Here is a 22,653-nt window from a genome sequence, read left to right on the forward strand (position 1 = left end):
CGGGCGGGGAGAAGGAAATGAAACGTCTCCGGAAGCGACAGCGTCGAATGATCGATCGTCGTCGCTCACATGATAATTGACTAAAGTCAATGCGGCGCGAATTGCACTCACGGTCGTCGCACGTCAGCGCGAGTGCACGCTGAAGAAACACGCCCTTGCCTCGCTTTCCAGCTACGTGCACCATCATATTTCGCAAGTTGAAAAAGAATCCATTCGCGTTCCATTAAAGTTCCAACGTAGGAAAAGTGTTTCGGAGCAGCAATCTCTCGAAGAAATGCGAAATCACTCTTGGCGTGGCGATTAATGCTTCGAGGGAACCTCGTTTTACGATTCGCGGGATCTCGGCTAATGGACTATTTACATTCCGGGAAAATGCGAGAAGCAAATGAAATTTTGGAATCAATTGCACGCGAAATTTCTATCCGGAGAAATCGGTCGCGGGATTAAATGGCTAGCAGCTGATCGATTAACCATTAAGTGTGCGCTCAACGATTGATTGTGTTCTTATAAGAGCGGAAACAATTAAGAAATAACGAGTATCGCGAAAGCTACGGAAATAAATGTTATAAGAACGCTTAATTGATAGCTCAATTGAAGAGATACGTGAAAATATAATTATTATTATACGTACTATCTTTAAACCTTGGCGCATATTAAGATCTGCGTTTCTTCATAATTTCGACTAAAAACTGCTGACACACATGTGCTTAAAATGTTTGAGCTAACATAGTGACGCATCTTGCCGAGCAGCGGTGTCTCTTGGAGAGAAAATTTCTTCTCGACGAGACACCGAGTCTCTTAAGGACAGAATTTAAATTCCGCCTAAGATATCCGGTGTTCAAATTAAATCTCTTACGTATTCCACAAAATTTTCCTGAATTAATAAATATTCTTTTTTCATCCCAATATATCGAAAAAAATTGTTTATTCGATAATATTTGCGCGAGAGTCTTTCAATAATATTTATCTCGCGCCGTTGAATCTTCTTGCGCACGCGAACCGGAAAAACGGTCCGTTACGTCACACGCAAACGACCGTTGCGCGTGCACTCGCATCGCTGCGGATGGTTTTAGCGATTACACGCGAGTGTAATTGCACGTTGCACGGGCGAAGTCGGCGAAACGGGCGTGATCTTGGCCTCGCGAGGCTAACACAACTCGGGCCTTTCGACTCCGCAGAATTGCCCGTGAGATGCGCGACGACGACACTTGATCGCCGGCTGATAATGGATGGAGGTGAGCGCACGAGTGCATTTCGCGTCGACGACGACGACGACGACGAGCGAGTAAGACGACTTTGCATAATCCGCCGTGCGAGCCGCCTCGTCGGCAACGAAGAAGCGGAGGAAGAGATGACTGTACGCGGCGCGGCGAGGACCGCGTTTTTACGACGACCGGTCGCGCGATCGACCGCCGCTCGATAGAGAAGAAACCCGACGACGATTTCCGCGGAAAGGAATCGAGGCGCCGAGACGGAATTCTCGTCGTCGATTCCGCGGGAAACTGAAAAGTCACCAGGACCGGTTGACCGGCGGCTGGATCGCGCTGGTTTTTTTTCATTCTTTTCATAACGATGCGGAATACCAGAGGGGAGGAAGTGCATCTCGTCGAAACCGGAGCAAGGTGATTAATCACCTACCGCCGCGAATGCATTGACCAGTCGATGCAGCTGCACCCGCGTGCCGCGACTCGCCCACGTAATCTTCTCGGGTCGACTCCGGTCGTCCCCGAAGCCGGCAACGCGCGATCGGCGAGACACAAGGATCGCAGCATAGGTAACATTCGATTCGCGAAGGAAAGGCGGCATGGAATCGCGGAGATCGCGAAATCAATCGCGGTTCGTGTTGCTGATCTCGAGGAAAAGCGCCGGTGACTAAACGGTATCGGGATGATTAATGGTTTTTCACTGATTCTCGCACGAGTATATCGACATTGCAGTGTACGCCGGGTTTAAGACGCGAGCTAAAGGCAACACCGCCGATCTGCTGCACCGATGAAATTGACTGCGCTCGTATATTTTGCAATTTTTTTTTTTTTTTTGTTAAACTGTAGAGCATTATGCAGTTAATCAATATTAAAGCGCGCAGAAAAGTAACAGGAACTTAAAACATTAATAGGAATTATATTAACGAGCTTAAATTAAACTAAAATAAAATTCTATTAATTAAAGAGCAATATTTAAAAAATTGGTAAAAAATTACCTTCTCGGCGATAGATAAATAATTAAAAACCCGATGCATAAAAGGATTTGAAAAAAAATTAAAACGCTGATAAAATTAATGAGCTTATATTAAACTGAAAAGTGCGACTTTAATGATTAAAAAGCTATAGTGAAGACTAATTGGCGAGAATCCCACTTTCCTAATAGAGTAATTAGTAACAAATATCACCGCAGATTGCTTTCGATAGAGGAGCATAGAGTCGTCCGAGTGTCCGGCGCGATCACGGGAGCTTCATGTTACTTTAAAAAGAGCGTGTCGGTGCAGTGTTGTGCACATCGGTCCGGTAACAGCTGCATCATGGACGCGCTCTGCCCCGCGCGCGTCGCGTCGCGTCGCGTCGCGTCAGCAAAAATTCACTGGCGCAAGGGGTTTACTTATTGTGCACTCTGGCGCGACCTTTTCCCCGCCGTTTTATATCCCGGCCGCGTAAGCCCCGACGATGTGCGGCGGGGTTTATCATACGATTTAATAGCGTTCTGGAAGGTTATTGGTCCGTACAAACTTGGAGCGTTATGAGGGCTGTAGAGAAAAGCCCGCCGCCGCCGCCGCCGCCGCCGCCGCCGCCGCCGCCGCCGCCGCCGCTCTCTATCTTTCTTCCCCTATAGACTCTTTCATTTTACGTTCCGCGATCGATCGAAGAATTTAATCTGTAGAGAGAGAGAGCAGCGGCCGCCCCCTCTTCTCTCTCTCTCTCTCTCTCTCTCTCTCTCTCTCTCTCTCTCTCTCTCTCTCTCTCGCTGTCTATCTGTCTCTTTCTGTTTTCAATAGCAACCGCTGATTTTCCACTCCCGACCGTCACATGATGATAAAGTGCTCACGATAATCCTTATAAGTTATTACATTATTACATTATCTGTCATTTATTTCAACTTCTCACGTATAACTTAAGCTTTTAAAATAACATTTATTATAATCCCGACGCGGATAAACACAGAAATAATTTTCTACGATGAAGTGTTTAACTTTTTACAATTTAAATTTCTTCTAAGTTTTCAATTTAGCATTTAATTTACATAATAAGCGCGCGTAGCTCATAAAATCACTCCAATTTAATTAGCTAGAATTTTTTCGCCAGTTTTTTAATTTCATTTGCATAACAAACGCATAACTCGCAAAGTTATCTCAATTCGGAATAAAACACGGGTATTTTTTTCTATTATAATTTGAACCAAATTGAAAAGGAAAACAGCCGATTATACCGATAGTTACGACGAAAGGTGTCGATGAAATCTCCACGGCGCGACGATTGCGCGTCCAATCTAATATCGATTAAAGCAAATGTCGGGTATCGGCTTACACGGGATGGAATATCGAGTTTCACATGCGGCCCCGAGCTTCACAACGAATGCGAGCGCGCAGCGCCGGTGTCTACGACGATTCCGCCGACGAACGCAATTTTTGTCGACACACGCGCCGTTTTCAGTGTTACTGGGGCGTATTATCTCGGACGCGTCCTGATTCGGGCACGAGAGATTCCCTACGCGCGCGCATAATAATTTAAATTAATCGTCGCTGCAGCGACAACTGATTTAATGCGTAGCTTGATCCGGCTCCTGACACGTTCAGCGCGAACGCGCGCGCACGCGATGAGTTACGGTAATTCGCGCGCAAGACAGAATCCATTTACAATGGAGACATTTACAGAGTAGATACACACGCGCGTGATTGCGCGTGGGCGTTTAATACACATCGGCTTTTGTGCCCCGCGCTCTCTATCCGCACGCGTTTATCGCCGCGTGTGTTGAGCGATTTTCTTCCAAGATCGCAATTTCTCCGTTCCGCTTACATAAATCACGATAATCAAGCGGAAAAACGGCCGGATTAATGATCGTATGCGGAGATTGCACGTATAAACTAATTGGCTCGTTAGAATTAATGAAAAATCGCTAATGACATTGAAGTATTTCGAAAAGTGTACAATAAATTCTTTCTCGATAAGCCGGATAAAACTCTTTATTTAATTTATCATTCAACTTGCAATGTTGAATGAAATTTAACGATGGGTACGGATATACGCGTGTCCGATAAATTTCACATTACAATTCGGCTCACTGATATGTGATTATTCTTTTATGCGTAGACAATCCCCGGCTTACGTGAGAAAACTATGGTTTCACCATGGGCTTTTTTTTTCTAAAGAAAATTCGTAATTAAAATTTGGAGACACGTTTCAGACCTCACGCACGCGTGCAAGAGAGAAAGAGAGAGAGGGAAAGAGAGAGAGAGAGAGAGATAATTCGAACATGCGACGTGCGACGCGTCCGTAAATCGCGACTTGGAGTATGGCGTCGACGGGTGAAAAGTAAACGAAAGACACGCGCTTGTGTGTGTGTGTGTGTGTGTGTATGCAGGCGATAAATTTCCGATTCACGATGCTGCAGATTGCGCTTGTATGGCGGGGCGTGTACCTCCCAAAGTACTTTCCACTTTCCTCGCCGAGCTTATGGAAAAAGTTTGGTTTCCGTACTGGTAGTCGTCCTTTTGATTTCTCTCGTGCGTAGCGACGAGAGAGGAAAACGACGCGAACGATTCGAACGAATACCGATTGAAATGACAGGCTAATTCCCCGGAAATACGAGCGTTTCAACGACTGGTGAATTTTCCTCTGCATTTTAATAAGCTGCTTATAAATGCGAACGAAGTTAATTGCGGCTAATTATAGCTAATTATGACATTAAAAATAGTACTTAAGATGATGCGATTAAGACGGACATCAACTACTCGCAAATAGAATAAATAGCAGCACTTCGGACGTTTAATTGGATGCTTTATTGCAAAGATATTTTACGGTAATATTTACTCTGCAGACATTTGTTTTAACAAAATAAATTTTTCAAGAAACAAAAGGGAGAAATAATTTTATCTTTCACCGAGTTTCCGTTTCAGAACTCGTTTGTGATCGCGATTATGTGTCGATGAATGTTTGACGGGCGGGTTGATCGACGTCAATAAACGTAATTAAAGACCATTCACACCGGCGGATCTGACGCGCTTTAACGAATCTACGATACATCGTCAATCTTTGCCCTCCCCCGCAAAAACTTGCGTGTCGCGTGTTGCAATAGGTTTCCGATTGAGTATAATTGAACGTGACGTCGAGTAGCGTTTCCCGATATTAAACAAACACTTTAACGAATATCATTCACGGTTATTATATTGACGTCAAATACAATCGAGCCGATGTCTCGCGCATCGAAATGCCGTAAACGCGGATAAAATCAGCGTGGTCACCCGGAAACTGTGTATAATCTGCGCGTTATAATGAGTAGCTAATTATGCGAGCATCGAGCGGACGATATATAAGTGGCAAAACTCGTGCGTAACGATCGCCCAACATCTTTCCGGATCATCGAATGTATTGCAATTTTTAAGTTCGCACATTTACGAACTCGCGTATTTTTATCCGCGGAGCTTGAATGAATTTCGAAGAGAAGTCATTCGACGCGATCGATGACTTGCAATTTATACGCGTTCGAGTTGTCATTCAATTCTGATCGATTGCGCCAAGTCACGCGGAAGCGAGCGCCCGTTTTCATTCGCGCATAAGAAGGGGACGAGATCTTTTATACGGCCGGTCGTGGCGTGATTGCGGTTTATACCCTTCGCGCGATGCAAGCGGAAAGGTCGCGGTGCGGTGGAGACACGTAAGACCCTCTTTCCCGTGGCGGTGCAGGGATCAAAACTTTTCAACCAGCCAGCGTCTCTCATAATTTATTCTCGTGCGAAGCGCGAGGAAGACACTTTGCAGGAACCTTCCACCGAGGATAAAGAGCGCCGGGGATTCTTCTATCTCTTTCTCTCTTTGCGTCCCCCTTTTTTTTATATCCGCTCGGTCGCGTCACAAATCCTACAAACGAGCCGGGACATATTACTCCCGTCTGTCTGCTCGCTCCTCTTCTACGCGCCTTTCATTTTTCTTCCTTCTAATTGCCACGGGGCGATGCAGCCGCGATTCGCGATATTTATCGCCGAGGCGGGGACAAGTGTACTAGAGACGCGAATAATTGAAAAATAATTATAATAACGATAAAATAATACGATTGCTAATAATTTATAACACAATTAAGCGATAACTGCAGTAATGACGAGTCATAATCCACATTTCGACGATAATAATACTTGTTTGAAATTATTTTAACGATACCTCCGTTATAAATTACAGAACTCATGCATGATTGCAACATTGCGCGCGGACTAACAATAAAAGGAAATCATGTATCGACAGCCATAGGAACGTGATGTATGTTTTTTAAATGAACGACCGACGTACCCGGTGGAATTCCGCCGCGAGCGTTGCGGAAAATACAACGTTTCTGTCGGCGTCACGTGTTCTGCGTAATTGATGTCCGATCGATCGATCGCGCTAGTCGCGTTAGATAGACACGCTGCGCCGATTACGCTTCATGGAGATCGGAAATAGATCATTCGCGATAAAATTGACCGGTTCCGTTCATTCGCCGCGCGAACAATATACCTCGGCGAAAGTGTGACTCGCAGTCCAATTCTGCAAGAGCACTGCGTAAACAAAGTGTTACGTTGATCGTAAATTTGTAAAATTCCAATAGTTGATCGAAAGATAAATATTGGATCATGCAGTAAGTAATTTCGTGTTTTCCAGCAGATTGTGTTATTGTTTTTTATGCAACACGCTTTTACACAACGTGGTAAAATCGCATCGTAAAAAAACGAACATTTAATTTACGCGTCAATTTACGTTAATCGAGCTGCGCTTTGCGCAACGAAAAAAATACAAATTTATTTAAAAGTCCGAAATTACACACTTATTATTTATTGCAGAGAACCCAACACGTACGCCTAACTATAAGTAATAAACAGCTATTTATGTAACTGTAACATTGATTAATGAAGAGAGTTGCTCGGAATTTTATTACGATACAAGAGACACGGCGAAATGTTTCTTCAAAGGAAATGCAATCTGCTCAAAAGTTCGAAAGGTCAACTCGACCGTCGTCAGGTTTGAAAGGGTTAAAATTCCACATTCGACGACGCGACCGACGGGACAGGATCGATCCCCGGACGATCGATCAACGTCCACATCTGTAATCTGGGCTCTGATGCATCACGTCTGCGATGCATCGTCTAATAAGATCGAAAGTGGAGCGAATCGCTCGGCGCCTTGCCTGAAACGTTTTAAAGTGTACGGCGATCGTCACGCCGATGGAATCTTGTGAATCAAATTGCGAGCTAATCTGACGGCAATTACGGGTAAATTCAATCGAATTAATAGCCGTGCCGCCAGTGCGTCGCCGTGAGTTATCGGCCGCCTGCTGCCAGAGACAGAGCTGGACTTCGTGACCCGATATTGCGTCGTCGGTTCCGATATTGGCAGTAGCAGCACTTCGGAGTCTCGGAACGGGAGGAACAATAGCCGGAGCGACGAGTCGCGCTATCTCTGACGCGGCCAATCCCTCTGATCGGCGGAATTCCATCGGGTTAGCGTCGCGAAAAATATTTTTCTCCAAGATCACCTTCCGCGGAGCTCGTCGCGCGCAATTCGCCAATTCGCGCAGAGATTTAATCAATATTAACGTATCAGTATTGATTTGAAAAAAATATACCAATAAGAAAATTAATATTTCTCCGTTCAAATTATATCGTCGTTGTGCGCTCTGTTCTGTTTAGAACAATTTTTCATGCGTAAAGCAAGCGATTAATAAAGCACACGTAATTATGCGGTGAAATTAAAACATGTCGAGAGATCTCGTATCGTGCGGCGCTGACACGTCGAGTGCCGCGTATTTTTCCAACATCTTTCGACAGGCTGTAGGAACGTACTATTTATCGCGTCTGATTTTGTTTCCGTTCCCTTATGGACAGCAGGGATAATAACAGTCGGACGGTGCATTCCTCGACCGCGTGGCAGAGCGTTGAATTTTTCGCGTCGCGCCCCCTCCCCCGCGACCGGGTGAACTGACATCGTTGCATCGTCGGCACTGCTAATGGACTGCGACGTTTTTACAGGCGAAGCTAAAAGCTCCGGCCCATAACAGTGACATTTTGCATGCGCACTATTTATACTTGTGCACTATTAGCCAGCTTGATACGATAAGACGTGGACAGGCGGAAAAGATGTTAAAAAAATGCAAATCGCATTTGTCCAAAGCGCATCAATATTGATACCATCAAAAATATTAATCATAATGTATTTCAACATTTCTTTATTTTCCCGCTTTCGTTCTGTTTTCTCAAGAAGATTAATGCAACGTTATAAACTGATGAATGAAAGAGATAAAGCGGTCCACACGTAACTTGTAAGATATCTCTCGAAATTTAATTATGAAAAATTATCCATGCCTAAAATTAAATACCCTCAGCTCTCAAGATCGCGTTTTTATCCAGGCACCTTGTGCTTGACACATTTCAGTAAACAGAATTCTCGATCGAGTATTCCCCCCCCCCCCCCCCGTATAATATAATTTATTCGCAAGGACATTTTTCCTTCGAAATGTAATACTCTTATCTCCAAATCCGCATTAAGATTGTCATTTCTCGTAATCTTTGTCAACAAGCGGATCACCGCGATAGTATCTGACGAGTTTAACTCGGCTTGAAGGAAAAATCGTTAAATAAACGCGGCGTTCACGGATGAAATAATCCGTTCTTTCTTCTACGAGAAAATGAAGAAACGCACTCGCGCGCTTCCATGCCGACTTCGAGAAGAGATTGTCTAAAGCGCAACATCCTCTGACACGAATCTTTTTCGCAGGACAGTCTTTCGAACGATAAGATCCGCAACAGCGTAGGTGATGCGAAGGTGAGAGAGAAAGAGAGAACGCGAGATAGCGCGACGACGGCGACGACGAGGCCAACGTATGACCCAGATGCATAGGAAACAATCGCGTAAAAACGACAATAATAACGACGCTACAGATAAGTGCAAAACTCGACAATAAATATGTAAGACTGATATCGCTGGACGAGGAAAAGGATAACACTGCCCCACGTAGGAAGGAGATAGTGAAGTATTGATTGCGCGCGTGAAATATCCCCTTTTAACTCTCGTATGGACGAAACGTTTCGTCGTTCGAAGAGACTTCGCGCCAGTACGCATCGCGCATCTTCCCACGAAGAGAGCACTTTGAGAATATACGGATGTACTCCGATAATCGATTAGCTGGCGAATAAAGGGAAGAGATATGGAGATCGCGAACAGCTCTTCCGAACGCGACTTTGTGAAGATCCCTGCGACATCGTGCGCGAGTTCTTAGACGAGGAAAGTAGCTGACGAAGAAACGAGAAGAGATGTCACTGAATCACAGATATTACGTAAGTATTGAACTTATTTTCAAGAGTAATAACGCATTCTTTCCCCCCCCAAAAAGAAATAAATAAATAAATTTCACAGACAAGATACACGAATTTTGTGGAAGATGTGGCTTATTATCCTTTCAATCAAAATTTGTTTCAAATTAAATGTTGCATAACTATGAAGATTTCCGCGGATTATATAATATTCAAACGTTTATTTAGAAGATAAAATGCCTTTTTTTCGCGCGCGAGAGTACAAAGTACACCCTGATTCGTATTGTTGTATTCATCCTGACGCGAGCAAAAGTTTTTAGTTACGAGAACTACTGAAGAAGCACTCGTCGCTATCAACTTTAAAGTCGGTTAGTAGGTTGGACACGCGCGTCGAAAGTGAGAAATAAATATTAAAGGGAAATTTAATAATTGCAAGACACAATTGCGAATTCAACGTGCAGCGTTGCAACAAATGACGGCATTAATGATCACGAGGCATTTGCAAAGAAATATTTTAATTATCGAGATATTACGTTTCGCACTTGTTAAGAATGTGATATGATATGCGGATAATGTACGATAAACTATTTTGAGAGCGAGAACTCTCCGTTTCCTTCTGCTGTACAAATTGCGCTGCTCCAGTTAATAAAGTATGCCGAGATTACGGCTGCTTCGCGCCACTGGTACAATGTGCCGTGCTCGGCGACAAATTCGAATCTCTCTGCAGCACGGTTATTGTTCGCAATGGCCGTAGCCAGAACATAATAGATAAGCGTGGACCTCGCAGCAGTGGCGTGGCTGCTGGATATCGACCGCCGCTGTTTTCTATCTTTCCTCCCGTGCATCTCCCGTGGCGCAACTGCATCCGAGAAATTAAAGCTGTCCGTTTTAAATCTCTCTTCATCTCTGCATAACGTGTTTAAATGTCGGAAAGTGTTTCGCGCGCAAAAAAACATTTTTCTCTCTCTCTCTCGAATATAATTACGAACAATTAAAACAACTTTTCCTCCATTGTGCGCACTTTGCAACAAAACTTCCCGCTTCTAAGTTTTGCAGAAAGTTTGCCATCAAGTTATATTTTATGCAATTATCTGTTTTTCATTGACAACATTTTCGTCTAATCGCCACGGAAGCGTTACTATCTGTGCTCTTTATTTTCGGTATAACGGAAGTATCGCTCGTACGCCGAGTCAACCACGTTCGCGGTCGAGAGGGGAGGGATTATTCATGCATGTGTGTATCTTGTATATCGATTCTCGCGCCATGCGCGATGTACATTATTATTATTACCTTCCCATGCTTGGCGCGAAGACGTAGCGCGCATTAAAAGTGACTGCATCGGCAGGCGGACGTATAAAGTATAGCGGTAAAAGTGTCGCTGACACGCTAGAAAAATCGCTACTGCAGCCGAAGGAATAAATTATCGATGGATATGGACGTGGCGTTCCGGCGCCCCTCACTTTTATAAGCCATCGCGCAGCTGAGTTCGCCAAGTTTAAAGCAGAGCACGTCGAACTTTCCTGAGAAATAGGCATCGATACCGATCGAACTTACACCGAACGGCTTTTCGCGTCCATCCCGCTCGTAGTATCGATCGCGGAGGTTGTTAAAAGAGCCGCGGATACGTCGAAGCAATTATCATTGTGACGCAAAGAAACGACGGCGAGAGAATTACTGCGCGCTAAAAGTTCAATTAGCGGAGCAGCGATTAAGCGTACGATCGATCACCCGAGATAATTTCAAAGCGATTAGCGAAACATTTCCAGCAAATATTTTCATCTACCTTTCCCTTGCCCTAGTAAGAAATAATTGATTGTAATAATGTATAAGAAAATTGATATCAAAAATAAAATTAAAGATAAATAATATAAAAAATAATGAAATTATGATAGCACGAGATTTGAGTGAGAAAAATCAAAGTACGAGAATCTTAATTTAACATTTATTTAGTCGTCGGTCTATTAGAGCCGAATAGTGACGATAATAAGTTCAAGACGCGCGGTGTTCCGCGAATTCTGTACTGAATACATCAAAGCCTTCATTGTTTGCTAGCAAGAATATTTAGCACTTTAACAAAGGCTTCGAACATCAAAGACTTTGTTGGAGGCTAATGAGAAAATTATTGTGTAGTGCATATATATATACAGACGGTTTCGGAAATCATTTTCTTTAAATCATAGACATTAGAGCGATAATTCTTTAAGCATCAAGAAGTTTTAAATTATAAGCGATTAAAAATTAAGTAAATTTGGCAAATAAAGTTTAAAAGAAGATTGCAAATAGGTTAAAATATTAATTTCCATGGAAATATATCAAGTCATAACATATATCAAGTCATACAACTATATCAAGTCATAACTCAAGAAGTTATACATTGTTAAGAACACTATTTCTAGTCGACGGAGAACGATGATGCGATCAATTCCGCGTAGGGTTATTGACCGTATCAATATTAGGCGTCTTGCGAAATCCAGGTGATTGATGTCGAATAATGCAGGTTCGCGCGTGTTTATTCATAGTTACTCGGACACCACGTGCAGCGCAGACGTTTGTTGTACACGCATGCAACACGCAGTATACATATACGAATCCACCATACCAATCGTGTTTGCATTGTTCTTTTGCTTTGCCGGTCAACACTTTAAAGACGTCTGAATCATCTTCTATTCACAGAGGAGGACATACATTAGACAGAACGCATGTCCTACTTGTCATTAGACGAGCACATTTCGAACACACATCATATGGTGAATATATTATGATTGCACGTAAGACAAGAACATCGATGGTCAGTATTTGACAGTGTTAGATCTTAAAATAGAAATATTGGAGATGTGTATATTAAATAACAGCGTTACTTTTTCGTAATTATTATATTTTGTTTACTTTCTACTTCATCATAAATTTTAATTATTTTAAATTATTTTATTATTTTTTATTTTTGTTTAATTAATTTTTATTTACTTACTTTGATTGTATTATAAATAATAGTGATTTATAAATGTCTAAGCCTAAAGACAATGCGCCGCTTATGATACCAAGTGCATCACCGGGGCTCGCAGACTAAATTGCCGCTGTCTACTTCCGTCGTCACGTTCGTTACACTCGCGAAAGCTTGCGAAAGCCCGCTCTGTCTCGTTGCGCTCTCGCGTTTTACTCCTCTCGATTTTCCGTCCGCGAGCTGATTGACGCGCCGGCCGCTGCCTTCGCGATGACTTTTCCGACGATGCGACGTCAGTGACTTCCAAATGGCACGTTGCTCGTCGGCGGCGCAAATATAGATTTGTAAATTGATTCACGTGCGCGCACGTAGATCCGCATTAACCCATTTTCCTTTGCGCACGCCCCCGCGTGTGCCATCGTCCGCTTTTGATACAAAAGCTCGCTTCTTCGAGCTTTAACAAGCTTTGAAAAACAGTTAGAAATGCTACTTTACATAGATTTTCCACAAAATATGCATTTCCAGCGGCTCGAATGTTTCCGCGTATTTTCATCGTATTTTACAGCAACAATCTTTTCATCGAGCATAATTGAAGTCACGGAGTTGAGGATGAAAAATAGCGCGAAATTACGGAGCAACAATGCATTCGGGCATTTTTCAACCGGAGGATCATTCCTCCCTCGGAATAATCCGCGACATATTCGCGCAATCTTGAGATTCTGTTCGAATAATTCGCGGATCGATAGTATTCGAAGGCGATCGCTGCCGTGTACGTAGCCCCGAAGGGTATTATGGTCGAGTGGTTGAGTTCTAATAGGATTAAGTGCCGCCACAATAGGGTTGAATTATCAATTTCGCTACGTGGCACATAACCGGCTGAGAGATTCGCGAGGAACTCGGTCAGAATTCCGCGCGAATTTACGGTACATCGGGCTTTCCGATCGCATAAGGGATCAATGAAAATTACAGCGATCTCTCGCCGTAGTTGGTGTGTAACCGTTCGCCTCGCACCGAGCGTAAACTTTCGTCGACGCAACCGTCACGACGGTGACAACCGGTGTTACCGTAATGAATACTACGCACGGGATTCGATACGACGTTAATGCAAAACGGATAATGCGGCTTCCGCGGAAATTTCGCGTGCGGAATACAACAACGCGCTGTACGCGCCGAGCTAACGGCCAACGATATCGCCGTATTAGTTTCAATGTTTTCACTGCGTGTGAATATGCAATTTTGAAGAACCGTAACTTTTGCTCCACCTAGGAAGATTATCGGGGCTATCGTAATGAGCGCTTCAATGCACGAGCATTGAGGCCGACCTGTGTCAATCCCGTTATCGTTAATAAACCCTTGACGAAGGTGTGGCGTTTAACAGGGCTAGAGGCTAATGCAGCCGCTCCGATAATATGGTCGGAAAATTTTGTTTGGGTCAACAACGCGTATTACGTCGTATTTACGCGGCCGGCGCGTAATAGCTATTAGTCCGATCGCGCCGCAGCGATCGATTCAACCGATTCAAAGCGGGGATATTTAATATTTGAGTCGTAATCCCGCTGTAGCACAAAGCAATGTCATTGGTGGACTCGGAGCGATTATTATCTTCCAAATAATTTTCCCGAACGGGTTCATTTCGCTTGAATATTAAATTTATCAAAAATGCGTCATTAGAGCGACGATAATAAGATCCCCGTGTCGGGTAAATTAATCATTTTAATCACGGCCTTTATAATTACGATGAAAAAAAAAAATAATATTATATATTATGCCAAATTTGTTCAAGCTAATGCGACGGCGATGAGATCTCGGTGATTATAAGTTAATGACTCTTTTTTTTGTACGAAAGAAAGATTATCTCGGGATGTGCCGATACAAAAATGACACACGTATCGAGGATAGAATTTTGCGTAAAGCTGCGGTTATAGCGCGATGTCGCGTTTCGACGGGATGGGGAGGGGGAGGGGGGAGGGGGAGGGTTGGTGGTGGCGCAGAAAGGAGGCCGGGGAGGGTGTGGACCGTACTGCCAAAACCCGCGACCTAGATACCGATCGACCCACCGACACACATTAGAGCAGCCGAGAGAGGGACAGAGAGGAGAGGGGGAGAGAGAGAGAGAGAGAGGGAGAGAGGGAAAGAGAGACGGAGAGGGATGGAGATACAGCCAACGCGGAAGGTGACGGAGACAGAGTGAAAAGAGCGAGACAAGCTGGATGCAAGAATGCGACAAAAGGAGCAAAGAGGAAGGAAGATGCGGAACCGGAAAACCAAGAGAGAGGAAATTCATTTCTGTAGTAGCGCGTATTCCGCGTTAGGGTACATCCATTTAGATCCAGCCTCTTTGCACCCGATACATCTCTCCCCCTTTCTCTCTCCCTTCCTTTCCTTCGATTACTCCCGGCGCGGGTGAGGCATTTGCATGCAGGTTGCACCGGGTGCGGATGCGTGTGCGAGCGCGAATGTACGAAGCGTGCGTTATCGCCGGCTTATATTTCGTGCAGCTCGCGATGCATTTTACTCCGAGTGGCAAAGTGCACTTAAACGCTGTTGTATCCGTGAACATCTCTCTCTCCCCCCTTCGTCGCCCCCGCCCCCGCCCCCCTCGTCGTTGCTTACGCGCACACAAGTGCACCGGTGCTTAGAGCGGCCCCAAGGATGCTGCATGCGCGATGTTCGAAAAGTGCTTTCTTTGTCGAATTAATCGATAGGCTTTCAGCGGCGAGGGCTACAAAAACCCTTAACTTTTCTATAATCGCATATATGAATAATAATTTGCTACACGTCTCGAGCGAAAAATAAATAGAATATTTTTCACTTGTTTGCAAATATAAAAAAAAAGTTCCTTTCACATTTCAGTGAAGTGTTTCTATCATAAATGCGTTATTTCGAACGCTGTCCTTTTTTTTTTTTTTTTATTGACGATCTACAGGAGAAGGCAGCAAGATTGTCCATTAAGGGCGGGGACGACGCTGACGGCAGTGGTACAATCTCGAATCAGTCGTCGTCGCGGTAAACTTAACCCATACAAGTTTGTGGGACAATCCGTTTATGCATATTACGGTTCTAAAGACGGCACTAGGGTCATAGGACTTCGCGTTTCATAAAATTTCGTCATTACACCAAAGTTCAAGATTACGTGCCCGCCATCTTGTCATCGTTTCATTCGCGCGATCGCAATCTTGCGCGAATTCGATTTGCCCGCTGAGATCGCGGTTGCACAATGATCCCGTCATTTTACGATTGTAACGCTAAAGTGTACTCAAAACTCAAATCTATAACGAAAAATAAATAAAATGTAATAAAAATGTTAACAATTATTAAGTAAACTTGATAGATTTTGCGATACATAAATGTCGCCAGGTGAGAAGCCAACTACATCGCGATATGAGAGAGAGCATTGGGTGGTGAAGTAAAAGGCAGCAGTCGAGAAGAAACGCGAGCGGAAACAGCGCGAACAAGATCGAAGACTTTTCCCGTTCACGGCGAGAACAAAAGCTTGTTTTTCAAACTTATTTATCAATGTCCGCGCGCGAAAGCGAAAAAGAACGCCCGCCCGTGTATGACGGAGTGGTGTAGCGGGATGCGAATCCCACGTCGGAAAGAATGGCACGGCTCTTATCGGTGTTATTAAAGAACGGAAGACGGGAGCTCGTCGCAAGCGTCGGTGTCGCGATCATTAAAAAATGTCCTCTAAGCGACGCGCGGGCGGAGATCTCGGGGAGAGGATAATGTACGAGGGGAATACTTAACGCGAGTCGTCGCATCGTAAACCGACCCGTTTAATTAGCATCATAATTTCGTTCGTGGATTGTGTGCGCTTACCATTTGTAAAATATCACCGGGAGCTCGGCTGGCGCGCGGCCAGATAGCAGTAATGCAACGGCATTACCGCAATAAGAAAATATCGAAACGCGCGGATAATCGAAATAGGACGTGCCGATAATCCGGTTCGTTTGTTTCGATGGCGTATGCAATATTTTCAAGTTTATCAATGCGTCTTATTCAAGTGGAGTGATATTCAAATTCAACTACGGAAGGGAGTACTGAATAAGTTCCACGGATATTCCAGCGCGACGAAAAGGGACACTTCGTGCGCAGGATTAAGGACGAAACGTGAAAGCGCCGGAGCGAGGAGATAGCCTTGCTTATCGGGTCCACATTGACGCAGATATGATGTATACAGTTTATCCGGGCTGTATTTATGCTTATGAGCAAGTCTCCGTAAAGCTAAAAGGAAACTCGGATTGCGCTGCAGATTAGAAACGAAAACGCGAGCGCGGGCGACCTTGCAACGAGAAGAGACAGCTTGTGCCTTATTAAATTCACTCCGCGACAAAGTGTAATACAGGCTTTATCGAGTCGTTGTGCAACTTGGAATCCGACACCGCGTATCATCTCTAATTAAGATTGACGCCCTGTACGTGCGATAAAGGGAGAAAGCGCCGTCGCGTAACGCGCGCCCGTCATATTTTCTAACCGGGAAATTAGATAAACAAGCGTGAGTAAATATATGCTGTCAAACGAGACTCTCGCCGCTCACTCACTTACGCGCAATAACCACTTCTCATCGTCGAACGCGAACAGATGAACGAGATGAACGAGCGAAAGGCAAATAATAATCGATAATAATCGACGCCAACGTCGCGTCGTCGAAGCGCGGAAGAAAAGCCCGGCGAAAGTTCCATCTTTTTCTCGCTCGCTCACTCGCTCGGGAAAAACGTATCGGTTTTCAGGCTAACTCGATTCGACTCCCGAGATGAGATTGCAACCGGCGTAACTGGGTTAAGCGACGGCGGGGGCCGAATATCCACGGAATTATGCGACTTTGCATTTTGCAACATTCGCGACTATTCTCTCTCGAAGCGAGCGAAAGGCCTGGCGGTGGCAATCTTCGAGCTCCAAAGGTTCTTGAAATGACACAGCCGAGGGAGCGCGCTAAGTGCACCAAGAGAGAGAGAGAGAGAGAGAGAGGCCGGAAGTTTCTATAAATTATACACACCGAGCCATTTTGCGGACTCAATCAAACTTTTCTCCCCCCCCCGAGAGGATTAACCGGATTACAGCCCGGGACGTCGCCGGCACTCGCCCAGCTACTCGTTATCGTTTTCGCGACGACGCGAGAACGGGGAAGTTCCCGAGATCGTTTCTGGTCCAATTAAATCTAGACAATGTCCAGATTACCGCGGCTCGCGGGCGCTCGTTACCGTACTTCGGCAAAGGAGTCGAAAAAGGAAAGCGGCCCGCTGTTACGAGCAGTCAATTCTTGTACAGCCATTCGAGAAGATCGTCTTTTTACAATAATACGAATGACATAATCCAAGTAAGAATGAGGCAAGAAATCGAATATGTTTCGATTTATCTTTAAATTTCTTTTAACGCGTAAGGGAGAGAAAATAGACTTGACTCCACCGAGCAATAACGACGCGGCATTTCTCTTTTTATACATAAAGATATCTATCAGTACATTTAGCATATTCAGTTTCACAACAAGAAAGTCAGGAATATTTCCTCGGCGTTCTGTGAAAATTTTATCTGTGTTCATTCTGTTGCATAAAATAGAAGTGCCTCGGGGCTCCGAGGGGATTGTTATCGTCTCCTCGTTCGAGAGGAGCTTGAAATAAGACTATTCGGAAAAGTCCACGAGGAGATCGGGTTGCAATGCGACCTGAATGAATACAGCGCGGTCGCGCTGGTGTGCGTTGGCCGTACCGGCTGCAAAGTAACGAGGTCCGAGAGAAGCAGAAGGGTTGTGTCCAGTGTGCGCGCGCGTAGGTAAGACGTGATTTATGAAACAATTTCCTCTATCCGACGCGAAGTCCGGGCTTTAAACTTATCCGCGAGCCTGTCCAGTGGTTCTCCGTATGCGTGCCGTTTTCAAACGTTCCCTCCCCCCCCCAATGCAAATATTTGCTCGTTCGTAAAGAGGCATGCCGTGCCCCCCTCCGGGTTTATCGATATTGCGTACGTAAGTTGCGTATGTAAACTCGTGTATCGAGACGCTAGATGCGTACAAAGATACGCGAATTATATTCCGCTTCTTTAATTAAGTTTCATATTATTGGATTGTGTAACAAGTTATTTCGTATTTTCCAATAAATATTCTTTACGCAGTACGCTTTTGCGCAACGTCTCGCGACACAAACGTAACTTGATTACAACTTTCATAAACGAATAATTTAATTCGCGTGTTAATCAAACTGCGCTTTGTCCGACAGAAAAGTAGATGGATTTATTTAAAAAATTCAAAACTACTTATTACGCATTCCAATGCATTAGTTTTGTACTATACATTGATTCTATATAAATTGGTCACTTTTTCTTCCTCTGTCAAAAAATTTGCTATTATAACATCACGATAAGATATATTGACAACCCGGATACAACTCTAACAATTAAATGGCTAATATCTTCCATGATGGACGGTCCGTATTGTTGCGACATTAACGTGCGTTCTGGGAACAACATCTACGAGACACACAACGCGAATGGCTGCCTATAGAAATAACTCTTCCGCAGATCTTCATTGTGCGGTAACGAGACATTTCTCTCCGCAGGGGATAGATATAGTCGTAAAACAGAGTTACTTTACTAGAATTCAATGACGTCGAACAGGTGGTAAGACGCGATATTGCTGTGCGCCTCGGGTAACAAGGTTAGCGAGGTAGAGCGCGTATGAGAGGTATAATTGAATAAGCCATTAAAATAAACCACTTACATTACCATATTATAACTTATCTAGGATGCCTCGAGGATTATTTGACTGCCTCAGATATTACGCGTTCTTTGTACAAAAAAACCGATGCATTCCGATAAAATAATTTCAACTCTGTTACATTTGGTTGTATAATATACTAAGTCTAATATTACGCATCAATATTTAATGTAATTAGAAAGAGAAGTAAATTTTTTTTTTTTTTTTTTTATACGCATATTTGTGGCATAAAATAATACGTAAATATGACGGTTGTTTTATGTAAAGCGCGTAATAAAACTACCGTTTCGTTCGTTGAATTGTAACAGAAATCGAATCCGTTCCAGAAGCGCCGAATCTATAAAACTGTCGAACTTATACACGCAGACAACGCGACAGTGTTCCTATTTTACATTTTCAATGGTTCGCCGTTCTCCCGACAACGCGAATATCCGACGCGCGTTGCGCAACGAATATTTTCCAGCAGCGTGACGTTCTCGTACTGCTCCGCGAAAGAAATTAAAGTCAACAGCGGAAAATGAAATCGCTGGCCGTGATATTCTTACTGGGACCGTCGATCGCTCCGCGATAATATCAAGAAACGCGCCTGTTGTTACAACGTGTACCCGTGATACACTTTTCACACCGCAATGTACGCTGTTGCCAGAGTGTCGCGAACTTGTTTCCGGAAGGAAATTAAATGTGTGCGCGGAGAATGCGAGTTCAACGAGAAACCACACGACTTTGGGAAAGCACTAAGAAATCGATACTTTTTAGCAGTTTTCTCTCAAAATTTCACAATCACAAATATAAAAAAAAAATAATTACAGCAATAAATTGGAAGAGACATAAAATCGCATAGATGTTCATAACTGCAACGACTTCAGAGATGTCCGAAGAGAGATACAAGCCGAAGAGGCTGGAGTCGTCGTGCGATTTCATTGAGCTTCCGGTTGTAAAACGAGGGGGCCGATCGATCGATCGATGACGACGAGAGATCAAGTGACCCGAATAACCTGCCGATTGAATTTGGCCGTCATTATTTATTTAGGTGGGTCCCATCGGTCGAGCAATCTCGAGACACGGCTCGAGAGGGGGACGGCGAAAGGAAAGAAAAGGAGAGAACGGGATCTCTCGCCGAGATACGGGCGAGCCAATGATCGATTTTAATTTCCGCCTGTTGGAGGAAATAAATTGCGCTCGCCCGTGTGTGTTGAGAGATAAATCGCGCCCGTGCGGCTGTGTGCCATTCTGTACTGTCACGCTAAATGCACAAAGTGGCGGTACGTGAATGGTCAAATTACTCGAGCAGCACGCGTTAAAATGACGATTCGCAGACTCGCGGAAGCTGGATGAACACGTCGCTTATTATTAGTCCGCGAAAGTGTTAGTAGCACGCTGCGCGAAATGTTCCAAGTCCTAAACGAGTGGTATCGACATCCTAATGAATGTTTTTTCATTAAGCAGTTTTTCAAAATTCCATTCATCTCTTACATATTATTAATAATAAATAAAATAAATGTATTTGTTAATGTAAAATAAAAGTATGACAATATAATAACATTTTTTTTAAATATAATAAGACAGTGATTATATTTTGCGATTCTTAATTCCTGTTATAAATTGAGGCATTATTATTCTAAATATATTTGCAAGTGATGTAACTTAGTTGCTCGCTGATTGGCTTTGCCATCGCGTAACGAGATTATTTACGATGAAATCTTCTCTCGCAATGACTGATATTTTGTAGAGGAGCATGGAACAATTCCACTCGAAAAGGGACGCGCGCGCGATTGGAGGGTTGTTCTAAAGTGAAATCAGGACGATCAGAATGGAGTCATCGGCGAAGGGTGGCCGAGAACACGAAGGGTACTTTATCACATAGAACAACCCGCGGCAATCAGTTTTTAATTTTTAATTGAATCTGAGCGGCGTACAAAAAAGAGGGATTGCCTTTGCGATATACGTTTCATCGCTGCGCAACTGAAAATATTCCTTTGTGATTTATAAAAATACGCAACGCGCAGTATATTCAGTATTTTTAATGAATCCCACATTTTCTCTCGTCCACGAATTATAATTCCAACATAATACGCAATAATGATAATGAATACAATTTTCACGAGAATAAAAGCGGATTTAAAATCGAAAAATTTCGATATTTTATATCTCTTTTTTTAGGTATCCATCTCGTACATACGTTGTCTGCATTGTTACACCGTGTATTTCTAAAATTACCGCATTCGTTAATTATATCGAATAATTGTATCGAAAAACTGCGATTTCTCTTATTTCAACACAACTCAAACGTTCTTTGCGGATAAAAAAAATTGGAGTGCGGCGATTGAAACGGTCGCAAGAGAGATTGCCGAGAGCAAAGATGAAAGGACGAGGAGGAAAGAGAAGGAGAGAATAATAGTGGACAAAAAGGACTGCTGAAATAAAAGAAGAAGCTGTCGAGTAGAGAACACCGCGATGTGACCGAATTAATTATCGGTTTTTGCCGCGACCTCGCCCACTCGGCATTTTTTTGCTGGCGCGCGCATTTGTATCACTTCTTCGTCTCTCCTTCTGTTTCCGCGCCACCGTTGCTCTTCCGTCTTTCGCGCCGAACGCACGAGTCGCGTTTAACCCAGAAAGGCTACATCCCAAACAGAGTGCTCGAGAGTACACTATCTCTCTTTCTATCTACGCGTCGTGCATTTTTCATTCTACCCTATTGTTTTTCGCGCTTCGACTTTTCCTGTTTTCCTTCCCACTTTAATCAAAAATAAAATTGTCTGATTTACGCTTAATCGTTATTTTTTGACAATACCATATTTTACACGTTTAAGAAGTATTTATCCGTCGAAAGAAAAATCAGAATAATATTTCAGCGTGACTTCTCGACGTCTTTTATGCGCGTAAGAAATTGCACGTACATATTTCGCTTGAGAATATTTCAGGGTCACCTGGCTTCCTGGTAAAAATGATAATGAAGCAATTAAGGATCGCTAATAAGTCAATCGTTACCATAAGCAACTGACCTGTTGGGAAAAAATGTCTTTTTTTTCCAGTAAAGTATCGTTTCACAGAGGACCGCCACCCGCCTCGTCGATATATGCGAGCGCGGTTGATCATTACGCGGCCTTGCTTTTGCCCGCGGCGTTAATTCATTTGTGCGTGGTTCTCGATTTTCCATCTTCGAAAATGCGCCGATCGACCGACGCGTTCGCCCAGCCCGGCGCTGGCTCACTCAATTTATTCCGCCACGGGCGAAAATATTTTTGCCTGTCGCCACGAACTGCGCGAACAGTGTGACTCGTTTCAACGACTAAATTAAAACGCGCGCGCTTTCGAGGCTACGGACACAGTTCGTCGCGAAACAAGACCTCGAAAAAAAATATTGACAAATTATTCGGAAGAACTCTGAAGACGGAGAAAAATGAAAGATTTATGTATTGAACGATCTACAGATCTTATTATTTATTGCGCGTGTTTACAAGCGAGAAACGCGTTTCAAGCCATTCATTATATTAATGGTTTAATTATAAAAGGATT

General features: G+C 43.8%; 2 protein-coding genes across 4 annotated transcripts in view; one reads left to right on the forward strand and one right to left on the reverse strand.

Moving 5' to 3' along the window:
- Positions 1-22,653, reverse strand: part of MED20 (Mediator complex subunit 20) — an 84,413-nt gene that overhangs the window by 12,798 nt on the left and 48,962 nt on the right. The gene's annotated exons all lie outside the window — the stretch shown is intronic.
- Positions 990-22,653, forward strand: part of LOC105673404 (facilitated trehalose transporter Tret1-like) — a 69,475-nt gene continuing 47,811 nt past the window's right edge. The window contains exons 1-2 of one of the 3 annotated variants that reach the window (XM_012369013.2): positions 990-1,774; positions 8,949-9,508. In XM_012369013.2, coding sequence (XP_012224436.1) covers positions 9,485-9,508 — 24 coding nt within the window. In that variant the 5' untranslated portion in view covers positions 990-1,774; positions 8,949-9,484. Of the gene's footprint in view, positions 1,775-6,765; positions 9,509-22,653 lie in introns of those variants that run through there. The other 2 variants (XM_067353187.1, XM_012369011.2) reach the window with 2 other exon arrangements.

The sequence above is a fragment of the Linepithema humile genome, chromosome 4, assembly GCF_040581485.1.
Source record: "Linepithema humile isolate Giens D197 chromosome 4, Lhum_UNIL_v1.0, whole genome shotgun sequence".
NCBI lineage: Eukaryota > Metazoa > Arthropoda > Insecta > Hymenoptera > Formicidae > Linepithema > Linepithema humile.